Below are 27,591 nucleotides of genomic sequence, written 5' to 3'. Positions count from 1 at the left end.
TTGACATAATATAATTACAGCCTACATTGGCTTCTTGGCAGCAGCAGCGTGATTGGCGGTGCAGACACACACAGGCGTGAAGGCCACAGCAGGTCAGGGAGGCAGGAGCTACGCACATGTGAGGTAAGCGATGTGGACCCTGACGTTTACAAACCGGTCGGCAGGTACAAGGACGGACTTCTTATGTAGAGACGAGTCCCCGTTGCAGGAAGAAGCCTGTGTGGAAAAAGTACAATTGCCCTTCTCATACATCCACCCCAGCCAAACAAGTCAAAAGAAATATCTTGTATCGTAAAAGAATGTGACAAGTTCAGCCCCTGCTCTTCTTGGCTCATGTCCCATCCTCCCACCAAGTTTATGGAAATCCATTCAATAGTTTTTGCGAAATCCTGCAGACAAATAAATCCACAAACAGAAGGAAGGGGGCAGAACCAACCTCAGTGATGTGAATCCATCAGTGCAGTGAAGTACAGAATGAAGTCAGATGCACATTTAAAGCATCACATATGAAATGAGCGTGTTGTGAGGCGCACGAGGTCAAACAGCTCGACTCTGTGAAAACTCTGTCACATGTGAGTCGGACCATGTTACTTTAAGTGTCGTGTGGAGATGATGCATCATCACGGTCACCTCACAAGAGGCGTCCTGGAAAATTTCAAGGGTGACCAGCACCACAAGGACGGAGGTTTTTTTTTTTTTTTTTACACCAGCATTGTTTAATGCTGCGTCCTCTCGCTGCACGTCCCAGCACGAAGCTGTGGGAGAGTGGGCAGCAGCAGCAGCGCCTCCGGAGCCCAGTGAGGGAGATATATGGTCATGCAGCAAACTGTGGGAGTGGTTGTACAGTAGAGATGTGCAGGTCAACTGAGCTTCCACCTGAACACACACACACACAACAACCAGAGCCTGTGTTTCTACTGGACATGGAACCTCCTGTGGTCTAATGGACACTTCACTTGTCTTTGAGACCGTTTATCAAAGAGAGAAATTAAATATCACCCCTTTTGTTCAGATGTTATTTATTCTAAATGTTTCCTCGCTTGTCGCTGACCTGCCTGTGGCCCCAGCAGCTCATCATCATTTTATCATAACTCAACCGAACTGAACTGAATCACCAGTCAGTGCACAAATCACACTGAAGATAAAGAACTACCTGTTCAACTGCTTCTGCAGAGGCTGATTCACGTTCACTTAAAATAGAAGAAAAGCATCGATTCCTTAAAGATAAATTAAGTATTTATCTCTTTACTCTCAGCTTCTCTGTCCTAATTTATTTAGTCGGAACCAGAAGTATTTTGGAAATTTTACTTGATAAACGATAGAAATTTTTTTCTGTCGGTGAATTAATCAACATTCTCACAATCGTCTCTAAAAGTGATTTTATCGAATGAAAAATAACTCAAATTGAAAGAAAAAAAATTCTGGTTCCAGCTCTTTTATTAAGAATAAAGTCAAATAATTTAGTTTTTAGATTTTTCTTTTTGAATTTGTCCTGATATTTTACAGTTACAGTGATGATTAATCAAGATCAAAGTCATTAACTGCAGCCAAATTTATTACACGTTAATCTTCTTGCTAGTGGGTAATTAAAACTTGCTGTTATTTTTAACATATTAAATGAAGTCAAACTTTCTCTGTTGAGGTTTTGATTTATAGGAATAAACGGTGTGTGATTGTGGCCTAATATTTATCTGATGTGGAGGATTATTCTCAGAACTGATCAATCTGACAATCATCTTCTCTGCTAATGGATTAATTGTCTGGTTTGTTATAGATCAGAGAAATAGATGTAAAAGAAAAGCTGATCACAATAAGCCCCCCCCCGAACATGTCACTGCAGTAAATCCTTCCAACTCTGAAGCCGTAAAAAGCAAATGTTCTGCATTTTTGTTTGATAAACAACAAGAAATAAATCATCAAATTGTTTGGGCTCAAATCTGACAAACCTCAATACCGAGAGATAATTCTTCCATTTTCAGTCTGAAAGTGGCAGTTTGTATAACATCACGCTTTCTTCGAGACGCACTAAAACATCGGAGGGTGCTTTTATCAATCGTACATAAAAATCAATCTACCAGCGAGCCGCCCGCCTCCAGCCAGACAAACAACATGTTCCTCTCTGGTTTGTTTCACCTTCCACCACTTTGTTAGAGGAACCGTCTCCAGGCGCCACTAAAAATTTGAAGTCTCACTCGCCAGCATCAAACCTCGAGCCTGGTTGAACAAACTGCGATCGACACACAAACACCTTCCTGTTTAAAAATGGAAGCCCGATATCAGACGAGCGCGTTGTTGTTGTTTAACAGCAAACAGGAAACTCTGAGTTTTAATGAGACTGAAAGAATTCAGCTCATGTCTGGATTTTCTCTTTTTCTACCTGAGCCCAAACTTTATTTCCCGCCTTCATTAGATGTGAGCTGGAGCATAATGTGAGTTTTCACCGACTTGAGCAGCCATCTGCTGCCGGAAGAGTCTTGGCTTGTGCTTGTTAGAGCCGAAGCCGTAATATCGACTGCATTGAGTTACACTTTCTCTCAGGTGTTAGATGCACCGACACACTCTGGTCAGAACAACACAAGTTTCAATTAAGGAAAACTGTGAGAGCGTCTTGGGTTCAGTCAGCTGAGGATCAGAGCGTCGCCTTGATCCTGTGCAGGAGAAACAATGGGATGTTTCATTGTGCTGCCGCTCCGCTGTACTGGTGCTGAGGAGAGTGGTTGGACTCGCTGCTCACACATTATTCATTGTCGGGCCTCCTCACCCCTCCTCACCCCTCCTCACCCCCCCACCACCCTCCACCGAACCCCGGTGAGCTCCAGTGATCGCAACCTCCGTCTCCCAGTCGGCAGCTGGGAGTCACTGACTTCAAAGCCCAGGATATGAATAATCAAGCTGTTATTTTTAGCTTTTCCTCTTCATGTTACTGACCTTACTTCATGATCTTCTTCTCTCCTCCCCTCTCTTCCCTCCCTCCGTCCACCCTCCCCCCCCCTGCTCGATCTCTGTCCATCTCATGTGCTGCAGATCGCTGATTTGTACAAGAAGCAGCAGCAGATTCAGAATCAGGGGGACAAAGCCGACCCAGAGGACTACTACTGATCATCTGCAGTCATCAGCCGGAGAAAATAGATAAATATCGGCAAATCTCATTGTAATTGTAAATATCTTCTTTCTTGTTGTAATGAAATGAAAATAAAGGCCCCTTCCAGTTTTAAGCTCCCGGCTGTTTGTGTTATTGACGAATCGAAGCTGCTCCTTTACCGGCTATGATTTTTCCTTTCCGAGCCAAAGTTGTGTAAATATCTTGCTGCATATGGAGCACATCAATTTTTGAACTCTCATCTCCCCACCGTAATAGATCTCTATCAAAAATTCACTGTGCAGTACCGCCCGGCAAAACATGAAATGTATGGAACGCATACCAATCCCTTCACCTGGCCAGGTTTCTGCTGAAGAACTCAAAAGGTGGCGGCAAAAGTGCATTAGGCGCGTGTGGCTCAATAAGAGGACAAGCCAAGGAGATTGCCGGCTGCCAGAAACGTTATTAGGAGCAGAAAAAGACGCCGGAGCTGACAGTTGCTCAAACAGCAGGACAAAAGAGAAGCACTCACAGCTTGCATTAGATGATGGAAATCCACTAACTGTCCAGCCTGAATCAATCAGAGGCGGCTGGGTGTGTGTGGAGGCAGGCGAGAGGGAGCGAGGGGAGGGGGGGTCAGTTTGAGAGCCAAGGACGGACGGTTATTAATGGAGGAGCGAGGAGGATTGTGCGTTTCCTCTGCTCCTGTGATGCCGAGCGAGAGGACGCGAGTGTTCGCTGAGTCGAGATTTAACCAGTGTCTGTGCTTCTGTCTCTCTCTCTCTCTCTGAGCTTGAAGAAACTCATTAAGTGCACGAACAACAACCGAGTATCTGTGAATTCCTTTTGTTGACACACGCTGAATGATTGAGTTGTGCTCGGCGCGCAGGTACAACTCATACGAGGGCGACAGATCTGCACGAGAGACCCAAAGAACTGTTTTTTATTACGCTGCAGAGAAACTAACTCTCAGCATTAAAGTGGAGCTGTTTGCTTATTCCACAGGGACTGAATATACCGGTGGACGACACATCTCCACTTCCTCCCACCGCCCAGAAATACAAGTCAAATATCCAGGAGAAAAACAAAGCGATCTTGGGCCGAAGACGTCATTTGGAGCCAGAGTCTGCGTCTGATTTTATAGCAAAGAATAACTCATTGAAAAACAAACGCATAGAAATAAATCACTGCGACAAGAGCTCCCGTAAACCATCTGAGAAAATTAACTTTTTATTTCGACCCATCCACTAACATGGAGGACGCAGGGTTCATGATCCACACCGCAACCAGCCACCAGGGGGCAATACAGACTCTTTGGCTTCACTTTTTTGGGACCTTCTCTCTCTCTCACTGTCCAGTATTTCGGTTAATTGCACTACCTTGACATTTAGTGGGGGATTCATGGTCCCAAGAGGGTGAGCCACCATAGGCTTAGGTGATTTCCTGACCTTTCCTCTAATGCCACCGTGAGGCTCGCACATGGAATCTCTCGGCAGCCGCTGCACTCATCACTTTGATATTGGGCACTCTCACATTCATGCCCCCCTCAGGATGAATGTTATCGTTGTGCTGATCCCCCGACTTTCTCCTGCAGGACCACGGAGGAGTCGATATGTTAATTCCTCTCGTAAAGTTCACGATCAGATATACCTGCAGCGCTAATGACGTTTCCCATCAGCCTCATCTGTACTTTGTGTAGAAGCTAATTAACAAACGGCTGCGTCCATGCTGCAATAAACTCATGGTAAACACACCGGCAGTACGACATCAGTGGGTTGTGATTGTGCGAGCTGCCATTAGGATTTAGCCTCACAGCTCTTAGCCGTGGCTGTGAACCCCTAATCTCGCTCTAATCCTGGGAGGGGGGTGTTTACCAGGTGATCAGTTAATGCCTTGCTCCAGAGCCGCAGCGGGGAAGTTGTACCTAACACGACGCGGCGCAGGAAGTAAATCGCAGGGCGCTGGCGGTTGTGCGGTTGCAAGGAGCCAGACATCAAGCGCTTGGAAACGTCTGCAGGATATTTGCATGTAAAATGTTCCCACTTGTGCGGTGACTCACGCAGCGTGTGGCACCGCGTTGTCACTGTTTTCACATTCAGAGTGGTTTGTGTTTCCGATACTCGGGAGGCTGCGAGACCGCTGCTTGTTATGCCATCTCTGTATGCAAGTATGCATACTGCACAGTTGGTGGCTTGCCTATTATTTGTGTGTGTGGGCTGTGTCCTGTGTCTGCTGAAGGGGAGTTGGAGAAGGATACCATTGTGGTGGAATAATCATGGAAATTCAGAATCCAGCTTCGCCTGCCCTTTTCATCTGCTGCTGTTTTTTTATGTACTCTTATTTTCTTACTGGCTGCCACAGCAAGGCTGGTGTTGTTTACCCTGTGTGTGTCTGTGTGTGTGTGTTGTGTATAAACGTGCTGCAGGAGACACCGACTGCAGCTGGAGCCACTGAGGCGGGTTTGAAGACGTTGGCAGGTGTGTGTGTGTCTCTGGAAAAGCTTCTATCGACATAAAAGCCGCACAACTGCTCAAGATACAATCGTGAAACTTTGCGAAGGTGAAGTTAAAAGGAAGTTTAAGACTCTAACGTGGGCGAGATCCAACAGCCCCAAGTGCTCATGGGTAATTCAAAGGTGTGATCCCATGACAACATGGTCTCTGGTCTCATCGGGGATATGAACCTTCACAGACATATTGTTATCCCTGTTTACAATCACATTTCTCTGTCATAAGGGATTAAGAAAGACACAAATCTTTGTCATTTCTCCTTTTCAATACACAGTATATATGTATGTGTTATATGTATATTTATGTATATATGTATGTATGTATGTATGTATAAAAAAAATCAGTCGGCCTCTGTTCTTTACATGTGCATCTTACCTCCTCTACGTCTCACTCTCGTCTTGGACATCATTAACACAAACAAGGGACTTGCTGATGTTACTGAATCTGAATTTCTAATATCACTTGTCAGCTGTTGCCTTAGAAGTTGTCTTGAAACAGCCAGTGTGAGGGATGGAAAAGTCCCTAATGGAAATCAAACAGGCACCAGAGCATGAAATATTGAAAATGCAAATATGTAATGAATTCGGTTCCATATTGTGTGCGTTGTATGATCCGGGCTTTGATTTACTCTGAGGGTTGAATGCGGCAAACCTCTTTGCCTAATTTGTGTACGTTGGATTGTGTAAGTGAAGGGAAGTGTGAAGGTCTTTGAATCTTTGTGTATCTTTTGTGTTTGGTTCAAGTCCCTGCACGCTGAGACATTTTTTTATTTGTTTCCTTTTGTACATGTATGAATGGGGTTCTTTTTTTTATCATCTCAGTGTGGGAGCCTGGTTAACGGCCCGTGGTTGTGTGTGTGTGTATATATATATATGTGTGTGTGTGTGTGTGTGTGTGTGTGTGTCATTGATGTTTACTGAGGGGGGCAGCTGGCGCACATCACGCGCCTGCAGGGCATTGCAGCACAGCAGCCCTCCATCGCCCCTCGAGGTCCCAGCCTGTGTTCGAACAGCTGGGCTGTTAGTTCACATCAAGTCACCCGTTCAGACCAGGTCCCGCCGGGAGGAGGAGGCTGCAGCTACCTGCTCGTGGGCTCCGTCGAAACGTGCTCCGCTACATGTGAAAATGTGATTAAGGGTCGTGTTGGGAAAGGTTTTCTACAAAACCCCCCCGAGCTGATGTTACGACAGATGAGAGGGAAGCTGAGGACGTCTTCTCTGAGCTGAAGACTCGTCCCCGCTGTGTTTCTCTTTAAAGTTTTAGGAAGACTCCCCTAAAGCAGGGTTATGGATTACCTCTGACGCTCGTGAAGAAGAAGGGGCATCTATAAAAAACTGCCAGGTTTCACCTTTCTCTGTCCTTTGTTGCCCCCCCCCCAGCCCCCCACCCCTTTCTCCCACATGAGCTATCTGTCTTGTTCACAATACCCCTTTCTCCACCCGGAGAACAATGCGTTTGTTCTCCTCCGCCTCCTCCCCATCCCTCCATCCTTTTCTATCCCTCCATCCATTTGTTTGGTGCTCTCTGTGACATCTCGGCCATGCCAGGCCATGAGGGAGAGAGGGAGGGACAGGCCCGGCTATTGTGCCCGGCCCAGCCCACGGAATATCAATAATGTTTTTCTTGAGCAGGAGCGCCGAGCGTTGGCCAGTAACCTTTCGGATTTGATGATGTCAGGCCCCCTGTTTTTTTGGCCCTTTTTTATATGATTTCCCTCGTCCCCCGGTCTCCACTCAGGTCCTCAACACGAGGGTCAGAACTGGATGTGCTGTGTGACTCATCAGAGAACTTCATCAGCTCAGTTAAACCAGTTTATGTGACCGTGCCAACGAATCCTCCTGATTACACAAGAAAAGACTTTGTTTTCCTGACCCCTCTTTCTTCTGGGGACTGGCTCTATAACCACGTCATCAACCTTTGTCCTTTGCTTCCTCAACACGAGAGTCGTGATTTCATTTGCTGCCCGTGGTTTTTGTCACTAGAAGTTAAAGGTGGAATTTTGAAGCGTTTGCCTAGAGACCTGTTGTTTATACGTAGATGCCAAAACCAATACTTGTTTTACACCAAACGAGTATATGTGGGTTTTATAGATGTGGGGAATAAAAGTCAATGGACTTCGAGCCCGTTGCCAGTAAAGAAGTTCGTGTCACGTCATGTTCGGCGTCATGAAAGGAAAACTGGGTGCTCTCTCACCTCATCTTGCCAAATTAGCGGGTGTTTTTTTTCCAATCATGGCCGATCAGAGCCAATAAAAACCCGTCTTTACTTCAGAGTCATTTGACCAGGAAGTGAATGTTGATTGTATCCATCCCATCGCAGACAAGGGCCCGATGTGAGTAGTGTTTTTGACCAGTGGAAAAGGTCCGTGCTTTCAACTTCTCTGCTCAAACATCTAACTTAGTTCACGTGTTTGCCCTGCGATACGTTGGCGACCTGTCCAGGGTGTATTGGCACCAGTCCCCCCCCTCAAAGGAAACGCGTTATATATATGACGGATGAATGGAAATGACTAAATGACCAGTGACCCCTCGTTGGGAATCACCGCTCCAGATGCTAATAACTGTATTCAGATGCTGTTGAGTGGCTCCGACTGAGCTTCTCTTGGCGGCAGGTTGCTGACCTGTGTCCTATTAGGAACCTAGATGGCAAAAAAACACTGCTGTATTTATATTTAATTCTGCACTCCAGCGTTTAACTTCTGATAGTTTTCTGGCCAATTGCTCGCCACGGCTCATTTGCTGCATTTGGTCGTGGATATGTTTCGCTTGATTATCCAGCCCCTGCAGCCAAACTGCGAGCCCATCCAGTCATTTACGAGACCACTTTATGATTGGTTTATGATGGCGGCGGTTGTTTGTTACCCACTTGTCGACGCTTCACTGTGGCCCACAACGGGAGGCTGGTGCTGAAGGGGGTATGATTGCCGTGCACTCCACTGGATCATCGTCGACGGTCATTAGTCTTATGACCTTTGCGTGAACCAGCCCTCTGTGGCGTGCATCTCTTTGTCCCCTCTTGACCGCCGAGGAACCCTCCAGCAGTCCCGTCTGAGAGGCGCTCTCCATTCACAGAAGCCGTCAACATTTGGAAGAAGACATCCCCCCCCCTGCACATCTGCCAGCCTGCCTTGTGATCACGGCTGCACTCGACTGTGACAAACACACTCAACATAGCAGAAAAATTAGACATGGATAGAGTTGACAAGAGCCCCTAACATCTACAAGTCGGGATGCTTTCCCAGACTATGATTATCCCACGGTCTCTCGACTGTGTGCCTGGCTCTTTTCCTTTTTTTTTTTTCATCCCCATTGGAAATTATTCTGCGTCAAAGGAAATTACAATATCACGAGAAAATATGCTCTGTAAATTTCCACGGGTGTCTAACGACGTGCCCTCGCCGAATGCAGCGGAGGGCCACTGTCTCAGCCCCTGGAAACGAGCTTGATGAGTTACACAGGCAGACATTCACACAGTGGGTGAAGCCTGAGGTGCTTTGTGTATTCAGTCATCTCTAATAACACCGACTGATGAAGCCCTGTCCACCTGAATAACACTAAACTGCGGCTGCAGGCTCATGTATAACTTAACAAAAATCTCTAAATGGCTCTACAGATCCCGGTTGCTCTGTCTGTTCCCCTCTCCTCCTCCTCTCTGTATAATTTAGCAGCAGATAAACTCTTCCTCTCCTACATTAGTGTGCAATATCACTGCCAGCCCAAGGAACGGGGGCCCTCGCTCTATATGTGATACAGTTTCTTGCTGCCAAGCTCAGCCACTGCTGCTGCCACCATCACACGCCGCTGACGAGTTTGGTCGCTTGCCACATTCTGCACCTGCCAGGCTCATAAAGAATCCCCCTGTCTCTCTGGAGCCCGAAGGCAGGATCTGCCATAATTGTTAAGGATGTCGCAATTTAGACCTTCAAGCCAAAGCTTAGACAGTTGATGGCGCCAACAAGTTGGCAGATGGTCCATTTTGTTCAGCTGATCCATCAGTGCGGTGTTAAGACGAATGAGCGGTTGCAATCCGTCATAAGTGCCGGGAATTTATGTCCTGGTCTCGAATGTAAGCAAAAGTTGATCAGCAGCTAAATGCTCTGCCGCTGTCTTGGCCCAGAGCTCCATCGCACAGGAGATGCTTTTATTTCTAGCACCGGAAAAACCTGGATAAGGATTGCTCAATAAAACCACAGAGTGAAGTGGATGGAGTGGGCCTCCTCGTCGAGTACCTCCTCCTCTTCTCACTCATCAAATACACGCTCCTGAGGGGGTAGGAGGAGTCAAATTATGATTGATATGGTTTACACTTCATGTTGAGTGTAAGTGAATCCAGCCTGTGTACTGGCTGAAGCTGGAGGAGCACCGCACACCATTAATTTGTGCATGTATTCACTTTTACTGTGCCAGTGGCCAAATGAATGCATATTTATGACTAGTGACAAAATGATGGAATGAGGCCTCCAGAAATGAGGCTTTTGCCGAAATTCCACTCCTGCGTGTCGGCTCGTGCACACGCTGCCTCCTTGTGCACCTCGCTCTCTCGCCCTGCGTCGGTATCTGCTGCTGCCTCGCTCTCAGTCGGCGCGACTTGTCCTGTCCTGATATCAACCCATCTATATATAGCAGGTCTCCCCCTACACTCTCGCTGTCTGTGCTACTGGAAAAAGAGAGGAGTGGGCGCTTCACTTTCAATACGCAGCTTTGTCTGGGCCCGGAGGAGAAAACGAGGCGAAGAGGGAGAGGCCGCAGAGGAAGAAAGCGCCATTGACAGGCGGGCAAACACCAGTCGGCCCCTGTCCCCCTCTCTCCCCATTGTCTCCAAGTGCTAGACATCAGCAAATGACAGGAATCTGGAGAGAGGGAGGACAGAAAGAGAGCGAGCCTGAAGAGTCGGGGCTTTGTTTGGGCCGCTGGCCTGAGACCCCGGTGAAAGTGCAGGGAGAGTGAGTGATGGGGATGGAGGAGAGCGCACTGGGCTGACCTCACTGCAGGATCCCCCTTCCTCCCTGTAAACAGACCCAAACAGCTTCCCACCGCTCCCCATGTAATCCTCACACATGGAGCAGTGATCACATGCAGAGTGACTGCAGATGGTCATGATTCCCTGTCTCACATGCACATGCTGATTAGCGCTCCCCCCTCAGCTCCATCACACCACGGCTGAGGGTGTAATGGAACACATTACATCCACCGTGGCGTGATGCTGCCGAGTTTGCAAATTCCCCCCAAGTTGCCTATTGTTTACCCAATTAATTCAGTGGCTACTGTACAAAGCAGGTGCCTCTCGCCAGCATATTTTACTCCACTCCAAACGATAATGTGTGCAATTTGTTTCAATGAGGGTTGAAATGGAGAGAAGACGGGTGGAGGAGGTGGTGGATGGGGGGGGGAGGGTGATGGGGAGGGTAGGGGCGGAGGGGTGGAGAGGAGGAATGGGCCGGGCCCGGTCCTGGGCGAGGGGTGTGGTTGGGTATAAACCAGGGGACAGTGGGTTTTCTGTTGTTGTCCTGTTTCGAAGCCGTCTGTCCTGGGATCCTCGCTCAGCTCCTCTCTCTCCCTCCACATCTGGGACTCTTCCTTGACGGGCTCCTGTCACATCTGCACCGGCACCAGTCTCTCCTGGAGCTCCGTGGACGCCTGAAACCATGCTGACGTTTTTGGCGCTGGCGTCGGTCGTCCTCCTGGGAATAGGTAAAAAAAAAAAGTTCTAAATTCTAAAATGTCATTATATTTCGACGCTGTCGTAAAGAAGCTGACTCTGAATTTCATCCGTTGAAAGTCGGAAATTTTCTTTGCACTGACGTGAGGTTAAAGGTTAAATTAGAATGTGACGAAGAGGGTTTTTCCTGTTTTCCTGCAGATTAATGGAGTTGACGATGATAAAAAAAAAAGGGTCAGCAGTGAATTAAGTGATCTTTAACTGAAGTGTGACATTCCTCCACGCTGAATTAATATCACACTGAAGCATTTAAATGAATATCTTGGTATTTGCTCTATTCATTAGTTCCAAAAGGCCGATAGGGCACCGGCAGAGAATACACTTTCTTTCCAGGTGTATTATCTGTGGCCCTGCACTGTTTTTGTAAAGCAGGTGACTCCGAGCTTGCGAAGTTGAAAAGCCCTAATGTTATGACTTCTAAACCGAGGGTTGGCTGAGTTTCTGCTCTCAGACAGATGCGGTCGTGTTTTTCCATTTCCCCTTCTGTCAGATATTTGCGGGTTTTTTTGTCAGGATTTTAATTAAAAATGTCGAGCATGATTCCATTGACAGGTTCTGCAGGGGCTGGCTGCACTAACGCCGAACTGCTCAAGGACGGTTACAGTGAAAGCTCTGAAACTGGGTGTTAAAAGAAACTCAAGAACACACGGGGCATTAATTTCAATGTAGCTCGGAACACTGTGACCCATTCACGGGCTTCACGTGACGCTGGGCCACAGAAGGGATGTTGTTGCTGGCGTCAGAGTGGCAGGTGTGTGCACGGCTCCCGGGGGCCTTGGTGGGTTGCCTGAGATGCCGACTGCAATTTTTCCAGGGAAGTAAAATATTGATTTTGCAGCTAAAACCAAATTAACATCAATCATTAAATATTATTTAAGCATAAGCGGTGCACATTAAGCCAACGTAATCCATATTAATGGAGAAAACGAAGTTCCCCTCTGGCTTTTAGAGACGATCACCGATATTCCAGTAATAATGTAAATATTTACAGAGTGCACGTCTGAGTGGATGTCGGCTCTGACATAGTCAAGTGCACAGCTGAGTGTTTGTGATTAATCTTATAGATCAAGGTGAAAACTAATGAAAAGGTCTTGTGATCACAGTAGGGAATGAAAAATTCATTATTCAGGATTGTAGGGAAACTTTCTGCAATTTGTTCATGGTAGAAACCGGAAAAAGGAGATTTTCTTTGGGTACTCTGTGTATTTTTTCCTCCTCTCTCACCGTGGAATGGTTTGTTGGGAACTGTTAATTAACATCCACCTGATTTGTGTCTCCCAGTTCCCGAGCAGTCCGAGGCCATAGTGATTTACACGGGCTGGGAGCGCCACGCCCTGTTGGGCTCAGACATCCGGCTGTCGTGTTCCTTCTTCTCCTGGCGCTGGACCTCCGACGACGTCACCTTCTCCTGGACGTACAGGCCCGATGGCTCCCGGGACAGCATTTCTGTAATATACACACACACACACACACACACTATTATATTACAACCAATACACTAACATCTTACATACAGGTGTTAAACGTCCACATATTTGGTGTCATAATCATGCAACCTGTAAAGAATAAAGGTAAATTTGCGCTTAATGAAATCGTTGTGGAACAAACTTGACGTCAGCTCTTTGTTTTGATTAATAAATCCACCACTTCTCACTCGCATCAGCCTCATCAGCCTCATCAGCCTGGTTCTCATCAGGCAGCTGAAGAGGCTGTGGTCGACCCCCACGCTCGGCACACACACGGTTAACGACTCGCTGGTGAAGGCGCTGAAGCGTTCAGCAGCTGATGAGTGAGATATTTAGCCTCAGTCATTAAGTGCAGATGCATCAGGAGCATCCTCGGTCCCTCTCCTCCTCAGATGAAATCCTAACATGCACTCCGACTCCAAGTTAATCTTTTTTCATTCCCACTTTCAAGAAGTCGCAAAATAAATATTTGAGAAGGCGAAAAGCAAAAAAACAGAACAGGATTGTTGGCCTGGCAACAACAACGGCTTTGTTTCTTAGCAAAGGCCTTTTTTTGTTTTGGAGATCTCCCCCTCCGCCGGGCACGCAGACCAGAAAGCATTCAGTCAGAAAAGGGGGAGTGGCCTGATGATGTCACATGGCGTGCTGATTGTTTGCTGATTTGGTTCCTGCAGCTTTAATATCAGGAATATGAGACGATAATTCACAGATTCGCCAAAAAACGCAATCTTACAAAACAGAAATGATTTGCATACGACGGCGTCTCATCTAAAATGTCACCACCTCTGTAACCGCACTGAATTTATTCTAAAAGTTTGCATGTGCAGAAACAACAAACTTTCTCTGCTCGTCTTCTCCCTCCTCTCGCCGCCTCGCCCACCTCCTGCTCTTTAATTTCACTCCTCCTGCCCTTATCGTTCTTCCATCTCTCTAATCTCTCCATATCTCCCCGTCCCGACTGCGCCTCCCTCTGTCCACCTCCCTTCATCTCCTCCTCCCCGTCCCTTCCTTCTTTGTCCCTCCCCTCCTCTCTCATTATCTCCTCCCCTCACCTCCTCTGCCTTCATCCATCTCCCGCAGTGGCCTCACTCTGAAACTAGATTTCACTCCTCTTTAATGTTTTTTAAATCTTCTGTCACTCATTCCTTCGACCGCCCGGACGGATACAGTCTCACGAGGTTGTTTCTGTTTTCATGGTGTATTTGTCTTTTTAGATTTCACATTTTATTCCTGATATGTTCGTATCATATCAAAGGTTTTTGTTTAATTCATGAAACCTGCTCACGAGTTTCACAAGCAAAGGTTTCAACCTAATTTGACCTTGACCTTGTGGAGGTCTGAAGCCGCTCTTATCCCAGTTGAACCCCTCGGCCCATTTACACTTCACTTATTAAAACAATCAATTCTTCGAACTCTGGATTCAATCTGTGATGTTTTCCCATTTTAAAAACTTTTTTACTGTGCGTATAATACCTGGGTTTCAATATGATATCAAAACTAATCTTATTTATCTATCCACATAATTCAATCTATGATATACATTTTATCTGCTCATGTTCAATTGTTGTATTACGTCCTTTAAAGCACTTTGTAACATTAAGAAAAGTGCCATATGAATAAAGTTTATTCTTATTATACCATATTATAAGATATGTATTAAATATGAGCTGCCACAGGAAGTTGTAATCTACAGTAACACGTCCGCTCTGTCTCTCAAAGATCTTCCACTATACTGGTGGTGCCGCCTATGTGGACAACAAGGGCCCGTTCAGGGACCGGCTGGAGTTCGTGGGGAACCCCGGGCGCCGCGACGGCTCCATCCTGCTCAAGAACCTGGATTACAGCGACAACGGCACCTTCACCTGCGACGCCAAGAACCCCCCTGACATAGTGGGCCGGCCCTCCAACGTCCGCCTGCTGGTCTTTGAGAAAGGTGACGTGACCGGGGTGGGGGGGAGGGGAGTGAGAGTCCTGTGGGTCGGAGGCTCCTCAGTAACTGTGATGTCTGAATTAACTTACATCTGCGTCTGCTCATTCGCTTTCCACTGAGCCCATATGGCGCGTTGTGGTGAATGTTTTTGTTTTTTTGTCGGGAGCCAACTGTTCTCGATTGCAGAAACAATCATTTCCAAACTCTTAAACAAATCTCAATTTGCACCGAGCATCTGACTCCAGCGAGTTCTGTGCTCAGGCCAGTCGCTGCACGGCTGCGTTCAGAATTCCTCCCAGTTCCCCCGTTGAATGGAAATTAAATCAATTACAATCTTATCTCTTTCTCCCATTTGAGATCGCTATCGTTGCCTCACTTCTTTTCTCCCCCTTCACCTCCCATTCCTCTCCTCTTCCTCTTCCTCTTCCTCCCTCATCGTCTTCCAGCTCATCCCATCCCCCACCCTCTCTCATCATTACACTGTCCCCACTCTCACCTTAAATCCACTTTATCAAATTGGCAATGATTCCTAAGATGTTGATATCAAACCCTCATGGCAAAGAAGTGTAATTGAGGCTTAATACTATAACTATAACTATAACTATAACTATAAATTAAAAAGTAATCACAAAGATATCCAGACTCGAAACCAGACTGTGGATTCATCTTGTTTGCACCATTCTTGCATTCAAGGAAGAGTTTTCAAAATGGTCATTAAAACCTGAGCCAAACTTTATTTAAAACATTTATAGTAGAAATTCTGACATATATTTGTGTTACACAGATTCTCTGTTCTCCACCTCTTCCTCCTCGTTATCCTCACAGTGTCTCCGTTGTTCTCTGCTCCACCTTCTAACACTCCTCCTCCTCTTCTCCTCCTCCTCTCCTCCTCCTCCTCCTCTGCTCCTCCACAGTGCCCATCCAGGCTGGCGTGATCACAGGGGCGATCATCGGGTCGGTGCTGGGCCTGCTGGTGCTCATCGTGGTCATCTACTACCTGATGAGGTTCCTGGTGGCACGCCGTGTCTTCAGCCTCAGCGTCAGGTCAGTGCCCGGCCTGTGGCCAGCGCTGCTCTGCCAGTCCGGTCTGTGCCAGGGACTGGAGCTGAGGCCGGAGCCCATCCCTGGCACCGACACCTGCGTGGCCAAGAAGACATAGCTGCAGTGCCACGGTTTTTTGATTTGGGCTTAGATTTGGAATTGGTCAGCTGGAAAGAGACGGATAATGATCTCTCATTTAGATTTAATCTCGCTTTAATCTAAAAAACCTTTCTGCGTGGGTCCAAAGCAAGATGATTCAAAGTGATGGAGCAAAGGTGTCTGAGTGGATAATCCACTCCATCAGGAAGATGATGGACCCATCGCCTTGCTTATTCCCAGCCACTGGTAGAAGATGGTAACTGGGGGGCTGTGTTTGAGGCAGCCGGACCAGTAGATTACCTTCTCTTTATGATGGCTGCCAGGCAGTGCTGCCCTATGACCACTGGAGGGAGAGATGGATTCGACATTCTGACATTGTCTTTCTTTTGTCTCCTTCAGCAAACATGGCAAGAAAAAGAAGGAGGGATCACAGCAGAGACAGGCAAGTTCCCTCCACTCCTTCCTCCATGTCCCCTCTTCCTCCTCCTCCTTCCTCCTCCTCTTCCTCCCTCCTGCTACTTCCTTTTCCTCACACACGCCATGACATGTTCACATCCGCTTGAAAACACCCAATGCAACAGCTTTGTTTGCTGTCACATTCAGGTGCCGCGCAGAAAAATGACGAGAGATTACAGTGGCATTCAATGTTTGAATATTTGTTCGGCACAGGAAACGTGGTGTCAGAAGGAATTTCCATCCATTCTGTTGCAGCGGCGCCGCACAATAGCACACATCCAATATGACAGTGCATAACGGCACAGTTTCATAATCGCATTCCCCCCCCCCCCAATGCCATTCCAAGCGGCTCCAATATGTCCTCCGTCTCCTCCTCGCGGCAACGTATCAACAACAATAAAACATGTCATTCACACTCTGCCCAGCGAACGCTAATAACGGCGTTGAGGCTGTTAGAATTCCAGCGTCGTCTCAGCGTTGGAGGTGCTTTAAAGGCTGTTCTCTCTCGTGTGGCCCTCTCCCCTCCTTCAGCCACCTCGGGGGGGCTGAGCAGCACAGCACTGGTAAACAGCCAGGGGGCAAAAATCAAACCAGTGACTGTGAAATGGTCGCGGCCGGGTCACAGCGCTAATGCTATTTCAGTATTGAATGGGGCTGTGTTTTGCTCGCAGAGGGAAAATGGATGGAAGCTGCTGATTTCGCTCACTGGGAGTCAAATGAAAATCACTGGGCCTATTATGGTCTGGGCTGTTATCAGTGGTTTTACGCTGCTGCACGCCGAGGGTTTCTTTCTGCTTCCAGTCCTCGTGGGAGCGTGATAGCCTCAAGTGGTGGATTAATCAGACATTTTGGTGGCTTGTATTCTTTTGTGAATACAAGGCACCAGGGCAAGTAGTGTTTGATTACTCTGTTGTGATGTGGGGGGGTGGATGGTTGCAGGGTTGTATTGTAATCCACTGTACGCCTTGCATGCTGATAACAAATAGAAAAAGGGATGGGGGAATCAAGGGATTCCAGTTCAGGGCGTTTTTTTCCTGGATCAAAAAAACAGCTTTACAACGAGAAGCGCCCAAAAATATCAAGGGGTTGGAAATAAAAGGTGTTACTGAGACAGTGAGTCATTTAGCCGCAGGTGAGCGTAAAAGACGAAGCAGCAGCAGCAGCAGCAGTGAGCTTGTGCCCCCGGTGCCCTGAACCTAGGGGGCGACCTTTCCTCTCACCTCAGACAAGTGCACTCCCTCTCATTTCCCCGGAGCCTCACTTCCTCCCCCTGTCTTCTTCTTGCCTCTCCGCTGTCATTTGATTGTCAGGTTACTCTTGAGTTGCAGTCAGTTGCTCTCAAGTGCCTGCGGTGGGTGACAGTGCATATATGAATAAATAACTTCGCCGCCAAAAAGGACACTGAGATATTTGACAACATTGTCATTTACAGTTACTCTCCTGCACAGTCTCATGCAGCTCGGAAAGGAAAAACACACAGCGATTCCTCCCGAGCTCCAGCACACTTGCCTTTTTACTTCATTTTTTTGTATTTTTCCTCTGAGCAGATTCCTCTCTTGTAGCTGCGCCACACACACAGCACCCACGGGATTTTAGAGCGCGCTCATAAGTGGTTGTTTGATCAAATAGCCCTTATTAGGAGGCTCTGCTGACACGACGCAATTTTGTATCAGCCTCACCATCTTCGTTACTCCCTGTTCGCTTGGCTTGCACTACAAATCTCCGCCAGGCTGCGGGTGAGGGAGTGAGGGAGTGAGTGGGTGAGACACAGAGACAAAGGAACCCCGTGGTGTGTGCTACTCCCCATTAAGTGGAGTTGTGGGAGAGAGGAGTTTACCCGACAGCCACACGCATAAGGAAGCTCTCACACACACACACACACACACACACACACACACACACACACACACACACACACACACACACACCGAACTCACACACACACACACTCAAAACACACACACACACAATCCAGGCGTTCTTCTTTCCATCCCCTTCACCTCCCTCACTCTCTCATTCACATTCTTTTTATCCGGTCCCCTGTCTCCCTCCCGTCAGTCGCATCTTCCTCCTCCTCCTCCTCCTCCTCCTCCTCCTCCTCCTCCTCCTCCTCCTCCTCCTCCACCACCTCTCGCCTCTTCATGCCTTTGACTTCCTCGCTGACCACGAAGCATCTATCTATCTATCTGTAATTCCCCCTCTCTCTCCCCTCTTCCTCTCTCACTCTCCCTCTCGCTCTGGTTATCATCCCTCACCCTCCTCCTCCTCCCAATTACCACCACCACCACCACAACATTTCCTCACTCCCTTTCCCCCCCCCCCCAAACTCTATCTCTCCCTCCTCGCATCTTCTGGGTTCTGATCAGCTTTGGTTCCAGACAGAAAATCGCTTCCTCTCACTCTTCATCTGCTTCTCAATCTCCCTCCTCGTCCTGTCAGCGTCTCAGTTTTAGTATGCAGCAGGGGACCCGGCCACTTACCAGCCTATCTACCTCCCCGCCGGTCCCTCCTGTTCTGCCACTGTACCCACATTCCCTTTGAAGTGGATGCAGCTCCTGTAACGAGGGTGGTTCTGCATGCTGCCTAAGCGGGGCTGGAGTGTGTTTACGAGGCTTTCCCTTCGTTAGCGTGGGAGCTCTGCAATACACCGCAGTGCAAACTGAGCCCTGCCGTGGGATGCGTAATGGTAAACAATGCAATGATATACGACAGAGACCGTATGTAAGTGTGATGGAAGGTAATGACCTAGGATGGGCTGTGCGGCGGCAGCGCTGTGGAGCCGGATGGTGGCTGTAACATCTGCCTCCATCGCTGTCTGATCGGAGCCTGCGCTGCTCTCGCACAGAGCATCATTAAAGATGATGCGTTTTCTAATGCAATCAGTGGGGTATTATTAGCCGCAGCTTCAGCAGGAAGCCTCAAGTGGGCTTCAGCCGCAGACTGTGGGTAAAGATGGACGACATGTGCTTGCTATCCAGAAACGAAGCCAGAATGTTCTGGATGCTGCCAACAGGGAGCGTAGGGCCGCGGCATCGACCAATCGTGAGTCAGACATTTTAATGCACAGTGTGAGATAAAAGCCAGAGTGAATAAATCAGTTTTAATCAGTAAGCTTCAGTAGATACCGCTGACCATGAATCTGTAGGGAAAGTTTACTTTAAACTTGGAGAGAACGATCACCCTTAGTTTTTAACCGGGCCCATCGAACCCTGGGCCTAAGTGACAGGGCTGTGCGGAGGAAGCAGGCCAGAGGCGGAGGCAGCGGCGTGACCAAGCAGCGCATGAAAGATGACATGAAATCATCTTTGAGAAAATTGTATTTAACGTGTGCTTTGACTTTTTAGTTTGACCCATGTCCCATTAATTAGAGGAAGCAGGGTTTATGACCTCTACCGCAGCCAGCCACCAGGGGGTGATGGAGTTGTTTGGCTTCACTTTTGTGTGCAGCCGTCATGTCGTCTATCTTTAAATTCAGTCTAGTGTCTCAGCTCCCATGTGTTTTTATTACATTTTACTACAGTGCACAGACCTGTACTTCAGCCTGTGTATTTACAAATACACAGGTTGAGTGAGGTGTCATTAAGCTTCATCAGAGCAGCATCCTACACTTGTGCACTTCAATAGGTTAACTCACAGCTTAATGCACTGGAGCTGCTGTAAAGTGAAGGTTGTTGTTGCCTTGACCTGATCTCCTCTGTGTCCGGTCCCTCCTGATGGATTCGCTGTGCTCAACTGAAGCCTCACTTCACTTCCTCCTCCTCCTCCTCCTCTTCCTCCTCTTCCTTTTTATAGATTTCTTCTTCAAGATGTTTTTAGACATTGCACAGACAATATTCAGAATGAGTGGGAGTGAATGGGTGAATTATGTAAGTGCCAGTGTTGGTGTGAGGATGAATGTTTGCAGGTGCTGTAGGTCTTTTTTTAAGTCTGTGTCCTGACCACAGCGACAACGAAGGTCTACAGCAAATCAGTTATCCTCCCGCACGATTGAAAATGAAAAGAAATATAGATTTATACTATTTGAATTAGGTTATGGATTTAATTTGTGGTGTTGCATCACACTGGTCAGTGTTTCACCAGTATTTAAATTATTGATTTAGCCGATAGTCTTTGTGCAATTATAGATACTCGTGGAAATAACGATATGACAACAGCCCAGTTACGGAATAAATACAGGTAAATAAAAGAATAGAATAGAAATAGAATAAAATAGAAGACAACAAAACACGAGTCACACAAATTAAAATATTGTAGTACATCCACTAGTGATGTGCATAAGACAAAATTAAAGTAAAAATTTAAGATTTTGGATTTTATCTCAAAATATTCATCAGTGAAACCAGAATTGATCAATTTACATTTAAAACTGAGTTGTGTGTGTGTGTGTGTGTGTGTGTGTGTGTGTGTGTGTGTGTGTGTGTGTGTGTGTGTGTGTGTGTGTTATTGATTATTGTCTCTCAGTTGTCACAGGTGCAGCCTGCCTGCCACTGTGTCCCATCCTAACGCATGGTTACCTGTTTTGTTCCCCCCCTTACAGCTCTGGACACCGCCCCCTCTCACTTGCTACCCCCTCCCCTAAAAGGACTGTCTCTCTACCTCCTCACCCGTCTCTGTCTCTTCGTACGTCTCTCTTCTCCTCCTCCTAAATGTGTTTCTTCTCTCCTCTTCACACAGCTCCGCCCATCCTGCTATAAGCCCATCTCTCATCCTCTCACCTGTAACGCCTCCCATCTCACCCCTCCATCCCTACACCTCTCTTTCTGTCTCCCTCGCGCTCCTTTCCTCCTGAAGTGACTCTCCTCCCCTGTTCTCCACCCGACCCCCTCTCCCTCCTCCCCCACAGGGCCCTGCGCCTCCCGCTGACCCCTCCAAGGTGAAGGCGGCTGCCTCGGAAAAGAAGAAGCAGGAGTCGCGCAAGGATAAGAAATAGGATACGGGGAGGGGCTGGGGCGGCCTCGTCAGCCGGCTACTCCAGCCCGTGCGCCAGGCGGTGGCGAAGGCCCGGCCCAATCAGCAGCAGCGAACCATAGCCAGAAAGACAGAGAGGGTCGTGGGAGGGGGGGAGGAGGGCCCGGGCCGGGTCCTGATGACCATCGAGCTGGAACTGACCCGCAAAAACGGGGAAGAGGGGCCCAGCGGCGAGGGAGGGAAGGGGAGGTCCAAAAGTCCCGGCTTTCTATCCCGCCTCGCCAACCAGCTCACCTTCAAATAATACACCAAAAGGGAGGCAGGGGAGGCCGAGGGGGGAGGAAGCTCTCGGGGTTAGGAGAGTGGGAAGTCTACTGAGGAGACGGCAGGAGAGAGTCAAACCACAAACCTACTTTACGCCCACCACAATGCCAACCTGAGTCCCCGAATAAATGAGTCAAATCATATCTGCTCCCGTCACAGGCCGATGACTGTAGACGCCGCCGCTACACGGGCCAGGATCTACGATGTGGTGATAATCTCTGACACCGGCCGTCACCACAAGTGCTTTTGTCAGGTCGTGAGATATGCCGTTTGGGGCGAGACCTTAAGATGGCTGGGTTTGATAACAAAACCTAAAATAAAAGCTTCTCGCCGGGTTTTGCCTTTCTGGTTCCTTTCATTGTGATCCTATCCGCCAAAACAAGCTTTCTCCAAGTGCGTCCGATACGCATCGCGGGCCCCCAGCTGCGGGGACAAGCCAATTTGCCTTTTTTCTTTCGACGTGACATGTCAAACTCCCCTTCCACTGATCTCCTTCCTCTTTCCTCTCCTCGGTCTTATTTCTCTTTCCCCCTCTTCCACTGTGAATTTCCTGACTTTCTTGTTCATTTAAATTACAGAGGTGATTTATATGCTAACTGCTCTATCCTGTTTCTCTTCTCCTCTCACTTCCCTTTCCCTCTTCTCCCTCCTTTTCTCTCTCCTATAGATAAAGGTCTGACTTCTCCATGACTGCCTCCGCTCCTCTAGTCTGCTCCCTCCTTTTCTGCCCAGCCCGACGCAGCCCCCATTATTTCCCATTATCTCTTCTCTTTCAACACAGCGCTGGCTGTGAGAGCGGTCCTTCTATATCAGTGGCAACGGTGTCAAATAATTTTTACAACGCCTCATCAGAGACCCCCGTACGCGCTCATTGGGCAAATTGTAAAACTTTTTAAGGCCTAACTATGCACATAACTTTCTTAAGAGGAACCCGAAAGACATGCCTCTGTGTTTAGAGTCCCCTGAATCTTCCCCCCTTCGTGTTTACGACTCCGTCACACACTCCTGAGCGGAGGCGTGAGTGCACTCCGGACTTCAGATGGAGAAAAACAGAGAGGCAGAGGAGAGTGATAGCGAGGGGAGAAATATGATTCCTGCTCTCAGCCGGCGTAGATAGAGGTTCAGGCCCTCGAGCTCGGGGTGATTCAATCCTCTCACATTTGAGCTAATGGAGGTTGTCGCCGTGTCCCTGCCCCGGCTAAAGGCGGCTATTTCTGGCCCTATGAGAGCGTACAAGCTTACTGTAACAGCTGCACATTTTTCAGCAGACAGGGGAGGCGGGGCGGGAAGAGAACGAGGCGAGGTGGGCAGGCGGTGTTTGTAGGGGGGGTGGGCGGGGTACCTGCTGTGCTGTGTATGCCCTAGTGCATGAGGCTGTCTGCGGTTGACTCGACTGCCGGCGACTGACAACCTGAAATGACGTCACGGCCCCCGAGGGCGGGCGGATGCTCTCAGGCGTCTGACCGAGGGGCTTACCAGGAAGAGGTGCAGCTTCTGTGCTCCCTCAGTTATTTTAAGGTCCAGTTAATCCGCTCACACGTTTCTCCTCGCCAGCCCAGAGCTAATTATTTTTGCGCGTGCTGGTAACCAGATATCTCTCCCCACCATCTCGCTCCCTGCCTCCTCCTCCTCCTCCTCCGCCTGCCTCCGCTCCTCTGTTATTCACTCTTCATCTCGGGCCCCCATCTTGGGATTCATCTCCTCCCACCGAAACCCGTGTTTGGTTCTCGTCTGTCCTCGCGTCTTTCGGCATCTGTTATCTCCTCCTCTTCCTCTCGTCTAGTGACTCCGCACTGCATTATTCCCCCAACAGAAAAGAGGCCTATTCAAAATCCACTCCACTCTTTTAAGTCTCTTCTTATCTGACTTGCAGGCCTACAGCTCAATGCTCCTCTCTTCTGTCCTTCCTCACGCCCCCCTCTTCTTCCCTCTTTCAAACTCGGTGATGAACATCTGTCGCCCCTCTCCGTCTTGACGGTTGATCGACGAACGCCCTTTGGCTCGCCCTTCAAAACGCCCCCCTCCCCCAAAGGCATGCCCCCTGCCAGCCCTCCCTCCACTGACCCTTTACTGTCTTATTTCTGCTGGTTCGAACGCCAAAACGCTCTCCTCTGCCGCCAACTGGCAGAGGAAGGAAACACTCGGGCAGAAATCCACCTTTAGTTCCTCACTGAAGGCAGAAACTTATAATCTAGCTAGCTCTTCTCCGGTCGCAAAATACGACGTGTGTTCTATGTATATGTGTGTTTATTTAAAGCGTGTTAAAAAGAGATTTGATATAAAGCAAAAAAAAAAGACAACAGTATGTCACCCTAAGTAAAGCAAAGTCGTGTTTTCTGAGACTTTTTGTTTTTTTTTACATGTGTGCAAGAAAGCACATGGAGAACATCTTAATCAAGGGAGGGAAGAAATGTAATTGTGTTTTCGACGGAATGTGCAATTACGTTTCTGACCTTGTGTGTTATGGACGGTGCTGTGTGGCTGTGTCTTTGGTGCACGGTTCATTCCGGGGGGGAATTGAAATCCTTCGGTTGGCCTCAGATTCAGTGCAACGTGGCTGGGGAGGAGAAGGAGAGAGGGGAGGACGATGCTTGAGAGAGCTGTGGAGGAAGAGACTTATCTGGTGTGTTAAGCCAAGCCAAAAATCCATATGTATCACTACAGATAGAGTCTGCTCTTCCCCCCCCAGAGCTTTCTTTTAGAGGTGCTCCTTCTCCTCAGCCAAAGATGGATTGCGATCTGCGTGCTTGATATGCAGGGTGGATAGTGTAAGACTTGAATGTTTCTTTAAGATTCATAGCAGGAATGGAGGTGCTAAAACCCACATCTTTATAACTGGAGATCTGTTTTCACTAGTCGCTGTTTAACTCTCCAGTCAAATGGATTAGTTTGAATGTTTTCTTCTTTTTGCAGCGAAAGCCACACAGACACCTGACATAAGACGGCGTTAAACTGCCTTTTTAAAATGTTTTGTTTGTATAGTCACAGTCGCACAATAACATTCCTTTATTTAAAAAAATGGTGGCGCTTCTTACCTTTTTTTTTTTATTTAGTACTTTTTTTTTTTACATTTATTTTAATGCTTGTGGTAATTCCAGAGCACTAACAACACTTGATGACTGTGTATAATATGTTGTAAAGAGAACGTAAATAAAAAATTAAAGCCCCGAGCGCGGCTGTTATCAACAGGAGACAAAATAAAAACCCAGCTGAAAAATGTCTGCAGCCTCATTTCTTTCTGTTCCAAGTCCCGACCATTGTGTAAATCTGACGCACTTTCATGAGCCTTTCAGAAGGAGAAATTCTTTTGTAAAATGAGATATCCACTATTTGAAATATCTGAATACCCTGATGGCTGGCATGAAAGTGGAACTCATTATGGAATCGCACCCGCCTTATTATTATGGGAATACATTTGCATACACAATCGGAATGCTTTAGCGGATGTAATCGGGAGACTTTAAAACGCTGAGCGCTCACCACCACGTGTTTTTTTCTTTCAAACACAAAAGGTGTCCAGTTTTGAAAAATTTTAATTTGGAACGGTTCAGCACCCCGACGGCAGCCGAGGGTTCATAATACTTCACCTCATCGTGCACTTTGCTGCTCAACTACTAATAATGATCAGCTGGAAATAATGCTCAGGCCCCATTTACAACCTTTTAACCCTTTAACGCGTGACAGAGTGAGGTATAATTTTCAGAAAGGCTTAATTTCCCCTGACATAAATGTAGGTGGGGTTCAGTGAGCACACGTAACCTTTTTAAGAAATACTCCACATTCACACACGAGGTACAAGCACAGTCATGAAGGTGTTGCCCATGAGCCTCAGCTGCAGCACCTGAATGGCCGAGGGTACGATGCCGTGCGTTGCTTTCTGCCAGCGTGTGACACGATGCTCCCAGGTGTCAACAAATGTTCAAATACAAAATTTTAGGATTCATTTGAAGACATTGTGTCACAGAGGTGCGACGTTTCTAAGGCTCCTTCAAACGCAGCGGACAAACGTGTCCTTCAATCCCCGAGCAACGAAGGGTCCAGCGAAGACCGCCTCCTTTAGTGGTCCGGGTAGATCGCATCCTCCGAAGGACGCAGCCACTCTGTAGACTCCTAGCTACTTACACATAGACATGAAATAAAGACGGACGACTTCCTCCATGGAGCCTCTGTGGGGATGTACGACCAATCGTGAGTCACTCATTACGTTTCTCCCTCTTTTTATTGCATCAAATAACTAATTGAAACTAACCAACCAGCCACCAGGTGGTGATAGAGACACTTAAGCTTTTGTCCTTATCGTTATACAGCTTACAATAGTATGTGCTCTAACATCTTCTAAAGCAGTTTGTTGTAGTAGGAGTTAGTTATTCGTTGTCTTGCTCTTCACGGCGACACCTCTAATGTTCCCTCTTCACGAGAAATACAAAAATGCTAATGTGGGGTTTTTATATATGTGAGATCCTGCATTAAGTAGCTGCTTCAGCTGGTAACAGTAACTTCTTCGTAAGCATGTACATTTCCTAGTGTTTTGTGATTTATGAGCGTTAGAGATGCTGGAGGGTGTTTATTTTAAAAACTCTGGACAGATGAGCGAGGGGAGTTGTTTCCTCCGTTTTCAGACTTTATTGCTAAGCTGTTCCTGTAATTACTATTTTCCGAGTTGAAAATAACCCTCGTACGTTTAACTTATGAAAACAACTGTCATTCAACATTATTTGTTTGCATTTTAAACTTGTAAACTTGCAATCAACAGCTCTTTGAAGCAAACTGGTTGCATGCCAAGTAGTGTGACGTTCTTTAAACGATATTAAATAGCATGTGTGTCATTTTGCGTGTTTTGCTTTGTTAGTGTTTCAAGTGAAGCTGCTTTCAGACATCACTGGACTCCGCAGCTCTGAGTTTCCAACCCCCGAGTCGGAAGTTGCAGCTGGAATGCCCCCCCAAAGGCAGAAGTTCGACTCAGAAGGTCGCAGGAACCTCACAACCCCTGACCTAGAAATCCAAGATGGCTGCTCTGTAATGTCAACAGTAGTGGAAGCTGTAGTTTCTTCTGTCATTAAATTTGTCGTACACATAATACGCTTCTGTCCAGTTACTGTGTGTGGACGTTTTACTATGGTGTTAGTATGCGTGAAATGACTCTGCTAACAATGGCTAACGTAAACATTGTTCTTCTGCAACTGGAACGCTACCAACTCGGGTTTCTTTAGGTGTGACATCATTCCGAGAGAACAAAACTCTAAAACAAATCTAGTAGCATGAAATCTAGAAGAGGAGGCTCGTGAACCTACACATTGACGTATACAGCTCAAACAGCATAGAGACATTGTAAAGTAATTAGAGCCAAAGCATAAAGTGTACACACAAAATAACTGGAAGCTGGTGAGAAGAAATTTGGTGTCACTCAGCATCTGCTGTGTGGGCGCCGCGGTGACGACCCGCCTTATGTTATAAATACGGTGGACTTTAAACTAATTGCTGCTCTGAATCCGAGTGCGAGAAAAACAGGAAAGCATCGTGTTAACAGTTCATCTTTGAGAATCAATCAAGACGTGATTAAAAAACGGTTTATCACAGGATTTTATTTGCAGAACTTACCTGAGGATCACACTCAGAACCCAAACAGCTGGACGCTCCGCTTCCTCTTCATTACAAATCTGGAGGGCCCTCGTTATCACGTTTGTTAATAAATACCGCACTGTATGTTATGTAGAGCGCAGAAGATTCATTTGTTGCGTTGACGGCAGTGATTGATGGGCTGTTGTTCTCCTAGGGATAGTGTGTTGGGGAAACATATTGAGCAGGTGCAGGTACACACACACACACACACACACACACACACACACACACACACACACACACACACAAAGCCCCTGTGTGTGTGTGAATGAGCCGTGGTGCCTGGGTGCAAACAAGCCACGGGATAGAAGACGAGAGTGCAGGGTGGGGGGGGGTTCGGCTCAGGTTACCCTGACAGGAGGAGCAAGAAGGAGGAGGAATGGGGTGTTTGGCGTGGGGGTGCCAGGCCCAAAAAAGCCACCAGTGTCTTTCACAGGGGGC

At 47.5% G+C, this 27,591-nt stretch overlaps 2 protein-coding genes across 5 annotated transcripts in view; both read left to right on the top strand.

The window, feature by feature from the left end:
• lig1 (ligase I, DNA, ATP-dependent) overlaps positions 1 to 3,215 on the top strand; it is a 44,205-nt gene extending 40,990 nt beyond the window's left edge. The window contains 1 exon segment of the mRNA XM_035169826.2: positions 3,025 to 3,215. Within this exon segment, the coding sequence (XP_035025717.2) occupies positions 3,025 to 3,099 (75 nt within the window). The 3' untranslated portion in view covers positions 3,100 to 3,215.
• Positions 3,216 to 11,079: 7,864 nt separating this feature from the next.
• Positions 11,080 to 24,750, top strand: mpz (myelin protein zero). Of its 4 annotated transcripts, XM_035169830.2 has the most exons (7): positions 11,080 to 11,279; positions 12,589 to 12,755; positions 14,493 to 14,706; positions 15,618 to 15,747; positions 16,243 to 16,285; positions 21,143 to 21,172; positions 22,199 to 24,750. In XM_035169830.2, the coding sequence occupies exons 1-7, from the start codon at positions 11,234 to 11,236 to the stop codon at positions 22,208 to 22,210; spliced, it is 642 nt and encodes a 213-aa protein (XP_035025721.1). In that variant the 5' UTR covers positions 11,080 to 11,233; the 3' UTR covers positions 22,211 to 24,750. The 4 variants fall into 4 exon arrangements, with proteins under 4 accessions (XP_035025721.1, XP_035025719.1, XP_035025720.1 ...); XM_035169828.2 differs by having other exon boundaries at positions 21,143 to 24,750; XM_035169829.2 differs by lacking the exons at positions 21,143 to 21,172; positions 22,199 to 24,750 and adding an exon at positions 20,837 to 21,136.
• Positions 24,751 to 27,591: the final 2,841 nt, after the last annotated feature.

This window comes from Hippoglossus stenolepis, chromosome 11 (genome assembly GCF_022539355.2).
Source record: "Hippoglossus stenolepis isolate QCI-W04-F060 chromosome 11, HSTE1.2, whole genome shotgun sequence".
Classification (NCBI taxonomy): Eukaryota; Metazoa; Chordata; class Actinopteri; order Pleuronectiformes; family Pleuronectidae; genus Hippoglossus; species Hippoglossus stenolepis.
Note: the sequence above shows the minus strand (reverse complement) of the source record. Positions and strands in the feature narration are given on the sequence as shown.